Consider the following 6,975-nt stretch of genomic DNA (forward strand, 5'->3'; position numbering starts at 1 on the left):
AAAGATTCTTATTTCTGTAGTGTTCTCTAAATTGGTACATATAACTGTTGACACTCTGGAGACATTATAATCTGAGAGCAGAGAGTACATCTTCTTTTAAATAATATATTAGTTTATAAATAGCTAATAAATTCATTTCACTTTTATGAGTCCCAAAGCTGCTTCCTGCCACCAGTGTCTTGAATTAAGCAAGCTCACTCAGCAACATTTTTCTCCCGCCCCCATTAACCTTCAAGGATGTTCCTTTCCTCAGGCATCTTTTATGGAAAATCCTGTGCAATGTAGGCTTCTCTCTCATTTGGTCACTTCAGCCCAGGGAGAGAGCAATATATCTTTGTCTATTTTTTTCATTAGTTGGCTATTTTTTATTATTATTTTCTTTAATCATTTGAGGCACTAACTTGGTACTTCATTAATTTCCTTCCTCAAATGTTTTTTCTCTGTTCACTGGGGGTGTTCAAGAACGCAATAATTCCCTGACATCTTCCACCTTATCAGCACTTCAGTGTGCACTTGGCGCTTGTCAGGTCTTTGCATTTTCTTGTGCAAGCCACAGTCAGTCTCTAAGAACACTGTTGGACCTCGTGCTACAGCTGGATCCAAGATGGACAAAAATATTTTAGAGATGGCTGTGTACTATGTAAATGACACATTTTGTATCTTGTTTGGTCCCATTGGTGCATCCAGATCACTGACAGAATAGTCATTGATCAGCTCCATTTTTCTGCTGTCTAAACCTGTTACCATCACAGAGAATTCAGTTGTTGAACTGTCTACAGAGAGCAGCATGCCATGATTTGCAATGTGTGTTAGATTATGGAAGCAGAGAAGAGAGCATCTGCTCCATTGTATTTTAGCTCCAAAGAAACAAAGAACCCAGTGCTCCATCTGCATTCAGCTCTTTTCAGTTCAAGATGCACAAGCTGCAGAAGAATTCTGGGGCTCTTTGCCTCCATGTCTGAGATGAATCAGATCTTAAGTGAGAGGAGAAATGCTATATGGTGTAATGGAGTGAAGGGAGAGATGGGCACCTTTTCTCCCATCTTGTGTATGTGTGTGTGTGTGTTCCTAGGAATTCTTCAATTCCTCCTTTAATTAGCAGGTGAACTGGTAATACTAGATTACTAATACTTGATACCATGCCATATTTAGGTTGTTGTTTTAACCCATACAGGTCTTTAACCAGGAGGGAGAGTTCATGCTGAAGTTTGGATCAAATGGAGAAGGAAATGGGCAATTTAATGCACCAACTGGAGTAGCAGTAGATTCTAATGGAAATATTATCGTAGCAGATTGGGGAAACAGCCGAATACAGGTAGAAATTTCTGTACTTCAAAGGTGCTTGATTAAAAAAAAAACGAATGGGTTGCTAACTCTGGCCTTCAGACTGCCCAAGAAACACCATCATCATTAGAAGTGATGTGGTTTCTCACACCATCCTTTATATGCCTCATTGTCCACTTTCAGACCTGGTGGTGTTAGATTGTCAGCTTTTCAGTGTGGCTGCTGGCAGCTCTGATGGCCACTGTGACCAAGGATTTCGGGACCAAGTAGTTCCCCAAAAGTTACTTGATGACTTAAGAGACTTCCAAGCATTGCTGAGATTATAGTAATTTATAATCACCATAAGAGAAGATCAGAGACATAGTGGAAAATATGAAAATGCAAATGACCTGAGGTGAATGCAGCAGATTTTTATCATCTTTTTTAAATGTTGAGAAATTATTCTGCTTTCAAGTTATGAGAGTTGCACTCTTTTTATCTTTTAAGTGCTAATCACAAGGTCTTCTTGTTTGCCAAAGAATACCTAATAAAGTGTATGTATTAATTCCACTGAATATAAAACTTGAGGGAGCTGCTTATGAGTTGTTCTCAGGAAGCACTGTGAACAGGGTAAACAAATTCCTGGTTTTCTGTGTGGGAACCTAAGAATCAGGCTAGCCACAACAGTGATATTTGTTAGGAAAACAAGGTGTTGTTTGAGTTGCCAATTAAGTTTGATTTATCGTAGTTGACTATTTTTAGAGCAAGAACAGCTGAGGTTCTTATTTTTTATTATAGTTATTTCATTGTGTGTTAATTCTTGCCAAAGATCCTGGCGGCTATAATAAGAACATGTTCTTTTTAATAAGAACATACATTTGTATATAATCTTGCATATTATGAGATAACAGAACAGATTTTACCCTTTTTTATTCTATAGTATGTCAACTGTTTCAGAAATGAGAAGTATAACACTCTGAGAGCAGACTGGTGTCTGTTACTTTCCTTTTTTATTCATAACATTTATTCTGTGCTTTCTCACCCTCAAAGGTTTTTGATGGAAGCGGATCATTTTTATCCTACATTAACACCTCTGCTGACCCACTTTATGGTCCCCAAGGTCTGGCTCTTACTTCAGACGGCCACGTTGTAGTTGCAGACTCTGGAAATCACTGCTTCAAGGTCTATCGATACTTACAGTAGCAAGGAGCTCTGGAGCTGGATAATCACCCACCCTTAAGAAAAGACTCGTCCTAGAGATCCAGTGCAGGATATCTCCTACTTGGTGTTTGTTTTTAATAACAAAGGCATCTCTTATGGACTCTCATGATAATTCCCAAACTTACCTTGTTTACATAGGACTTGCACCTCTTATGTTTCTCACTGAAATTTTTGTTGTAAGTGTTAATAAAAAAAAATCCTCTGTAACTGAATTCATAAAGACAATGTGAAATTAAACACAAACTGCATCCTATGAAACTGGAATTAAATAATAAGGCAAAAATGAGAAAAGTCTGGGGAAAGTCCCCAAAGCTTTTTGATGACTGCGAAGGATAGCTCCTGCTCAGAGCTTCCAAATTTAAATAAGTATCATTCTTACACGTTATTTAACCCAGAGGTGATCCTGGGAATCTTCTAGATCTCATTATCATGGTAGGTATTACACTTTTAACATTCTTCAGTCTTACTGTGTATAACAAGTAGATCCTTTTAGTATAAGGTTAAGTCTCACAAAATCCGTCTAGCTCTAACCGTCAGACCTAACACAGCTCAGTGTTTAGCACTATGAGAATCAATGCAAATTCCCTACTCATGTGGCATTAATGAAGGATTCTTTCATGCGGCCGTTTTTCACTCTTCCTCTTGCTCAGTGTGCAGGAAGGACTTTGTCTGAAGCTCTGGAAAAACTTAATTGTAATGATACATTAGTGGGAGCGGAATTTCTGTATAACCACAGACCTTCTGACACCAAACTAGTTCATTAGGATCCAGGGTTATTACAATGTCAAGTCAATTAACCTCATGTGTGCCACTCTTTCTTACGTGTTCATTGCCATGTTTCCTTACGGCAACTCATTGTATTAACCTCTAAAATAAAATGCAGCTTCACACAGGACAGAAAGCCAGAGAAGTACCCTGTGGAGGACCTACGTTATACAACCAAAGGAACTGTGGTAAACAGAGGTTGTATAGGAAAGCCAAGGGTTACCAAAGCTATTTGTTTTTATGTGAGAAAAAATATGTTACAAATAAAAATGAATTTGAACCAATTCCTGAAGTCCTTCATCAAAGGGAATTTTGTTAGAGGACAAAACAAGGACTGTGAGATTTGTTCCAATTTGTTTGTATGTATGTATGTATGACTGATTGACATAAAAATTAAAAAAAAGTAAATGTGGGTTATTTCAGCAAACTGGAACATATATTATGGAACAGATATTTGACAATGGCAGTACTCCGAAAAATGACCTTTCTTCCTCTGCCAGATCTCTCTACTGTGTTCTTTGTTGAAGTATTAATTTAACTGGAAATTCTTACAGGCATGGTTCTGTTTTTAATGTTTGGTTTGTTGGGGGTTTTTAAAGTATGAACTTGTCTTTCTAAAGTAGCATTGGCTTTATTCTTATTTCTATATCCAGTGGTCAAAGGTTGAATTGCTACTGTAGCCTGATATAGATAGAGTGGTGCTCCCTTTTAAGTGTTTTTTGAGGAGCTGTGAGCTTGCTGCCAATGCCTACAATAGCCTGGGAAGTGCTGTCTTTATTTTCTCATTTCTAGAGCATTAAACAAAAGGGCATTGGGTCAGAAACAAGGGAGTAGTATTTTAAGCATGTTTGCAAAATGGAAAGAAATCTTTGATAAATTTTTTTGTTACAAGTATTTGTCTTATTTCTAAAATGTAAGGTGATTGTTCTGATGAATTTGAGAAAAACTAATGGTTTTTTTCTAAAGTTGCATTTGACTTGTAAAAATGCAGACCCCAAGCTTCTTAAATGGGGGGTTTGTCTGGTTTTTAATTACTGTTTCCTGAAGATATTTCCTCTTCTTTCCTTTGTTTGTTATTTGCACATAGAAGCAATTTAAAATTTCTCGTGCAAATATAAGTTTCCTTAGTTCATTGGAATAAATATTTTGTGCATGAAGCTTAAGGACTGTATAACGAAGCTAAGAAACTGGTGGTAACATTTATTAATATTAAAACTCAAGTTTGTTATTACTAAGAGAACAAAATATCCTCTGCTTGAACTGAGTTTGTCCTAAAATTCTGAAGATGGTATCTCAGTTATTACAAATAAACTGTCCTATCAAAATTTAACAAAGCTGTAGATCAAATTTTCATTCTAAGTGTCCTTATAACACTTTCTGACATTGGAAGACCCTTGAATGGCACATCAATGAAGAAAAGACATTTGAACTGTATTTAGTAATAAAGAGAAGAAGTTGCACAGATTGAGATAATTTTTTTTTAAAATGTGCTGTGGCTGTCAGTTATATTTAGTTCCAAATATGGATTTTTATAGTACAATTTTACTAAGCTTGCATATTTACCCCTCAGAAAACATTGCCAGATCTCTGTTGTCAGGTACTTTGAGAAGCATGAAAATTAGATCCTAACCCATATATCAGAAAAGATACTTAAGACTGTGCTATTTCATGTATACACTTTTCTTCAAAAGTTTTTCAGTCCTTTGGTCCAGCATTGTTTACCAGGATTTTAGATAACCCTTGTGAATCCAGTGCATCCTGATGAAATAAGTGAATTCTGCACATAACCCCCCTCACAACCCAGATCAAAGCTATTAGGAGTTTTGTAGATTTTTTTCTGAAAATTGAATAGTCTTTTGCATTTTCAGACATTATCAGCAGAGCAGCACCTAAAGAATGTCATGAATTTGAAGTTATTTCTGATAGTAAATGCTCAACTTCAAATTTAGTGGCACAGGGCAATCCCTTCCAAGGTCTGACCTTATCCGCCTGGCACTGGGAAACTGAGAAACACATTGCTTTTATGGTGCTTCTGAAGCTAACTTCACTAAAATGCTTGGCTTACAAACCTTACAAAGAGCAACCAAAGCAGAAATTCTGCACTTAAAAGCTGGCAGACTTTTTTTCTCATCCAATTAAAGGAAGGTCAGAATTGCACTACGTGATTTGCTGAGTTGTTAGCATTTATTAAAGGCTTTATAGGCACGCTGCTGCCAGATTTCAGGTATAACCAAATGTCCCTTTAACTTCCCTGGAATGCTAATTGACTAGCAGCACAGCATGAATGGTGAAAGTATTTGCTTCATTTAACTAATCTTCAACTCAAAAGTAATCTCAAAAGGTTATTAGATCTTGTGTCATATGGAGCATTTTAGGACAAACTAGCCAACTGTATTTTCATTGTTCAGTGAATAGAATAAAAAGATCTGTTCAGATAAATACAATATAAACAATAGGAGAGTTTTACATAGGCTAAACCAGCACCAATGCATTGAAACAGAAAAGGAAAATGGTTAAGGCAAGCAATTGCCTCATGGAGTGCTGTTTACTAGTAAATGTTCATCTGTTCTGTAAAAGCTAGAGGGCTTTTGATTTTATGTCAGTATTTTTTATAATAAGGATCTAGTGTTGCCCTAATGAGAACTATAAGTGCCCGATATGTTGTGTTTGTTCTAAAGAAATGACTTTCATTTGTGGGAGACAGCTTGTTATGAAATCATGAAGTAAAGTCAAACTTTTCTTCAAGAATTCAAGCAGTGATTATCTGACCTGTTTGTGGAAAGTGTACAAAATACCTTTTGTACTATGGAGTGGGAAGGTTCCTAACAGGTCGTTTTATTTCTGACGAATGTACAGCACTTCAGTTGATGTTTGTGAGCAACACAGCCTTAACCCTGACACTTTTTCTTTGGCTTTATGACATGGGAATGTTCCCTAAGTTGCATAGTGTATGGCAGCAGCCTCTGATAGAAATCTCTACCAGTTGATATGCTGCAGCTTTCCAGTTCTAGGAGTGTTTCCAGTTCTTTTTTTCATGTTCTTTTAAAAGTTTTTGTACATTCCATCTTTGTAAGTCAATATATGTTTTGTGTATATGTAAACTTGCACTCTCTTGACACTCATAATGAAATATTCTTCTCACTTGTTTTTTTGTTGTCGATGATGATGTTTTTGTTTGTTTTTTTTTAAATCCCTATGAAGCTAAATACAGACTTTTTCTCCTTAAGGTCAAGGATGAAAGATGCACATCAAAGTGTTTGTGTGTGTGCGTGTGTGTGTGTGTGTGTGTGTGTAGTTTTAGCTTCCTCTGTGCCATGGTATTCATAATGCTTTAGCTGACAAAAAAAAAATTACTCTGTCTTGGAAATGTAGGCAAACTGGAGTCAAATGTGTACCTTTACCACGCACAAAAAGTTCAAATAATAAAAATAAAGCTTGTTTCCTCTGTTATTTTCATGCTTGAGGATTTATTTTTCATATGTCTTATACTCACTTGTGCCTAAAAGTAACCCCATAATGCAGGAAGACAGGTAATTTTTTCCAGTTTTCTTCCCTGACACCACAGGTCACAAGCCAAGGAAACTGTGGTTTTTTTTCATGGATGTTAATTTTTTATGTTGACACAGAGCAAAGAGGGACTTGAGCTGTTCTTGGGAAGAAGGTGCAGAGTTGGAGCTTCCTTGTTTCTCTCTTCCTTCTTCAGTCCAGGAATCAAAATTAAGATTT

At 36.5% G+C, this 6,975-nt stretch overlaps 1 protein-coding gene across 2 annotated transcripts in view; it reads left to right on the forward strand.

The window, feature by feature from the left end:
* The window catches only part of TRIM2 (tripartite motif containing 2), a 60,411-nt gene extending 53,712 nt beyond the window's left edge, over nt 1–6,699 (forward strand). For both annotated transcript variants that reach the window (XM_053975725.1, XM_053975726.1), the window contains exons 11-12: nt 1,175–1,315; nt 2,314–6,699. In XM_053975725.1, the coding sequence (XP_053831700.1) occupies nt 1,175–1,315; nt 2,314–2,466 (294 nt within the window). In that variant the 3' untranslated portion in view covers nt 2,467–6,699. The remainder of the gene's footprint in view (nt 1–1,174; nt 1,316–2,313) is intronic.
* The last annotated feature ends 276 nt before the right edge of the window (nt 6,700–6,975 follow it).

This window comes from Vidua macroura, chromosome 4 (genome assembly GCF_024509145.1).
Source record: "Vidua macroura isolate BioBank_ID:100142 chromosome 4, ASM2450914v1, whole genome shotgun sequence".
Lineage (NCBI taxonomy): Eukaryota > Metazoa > Chordata > Aves > Passeriformes > Viduidae > Vidua > Vidua macroura.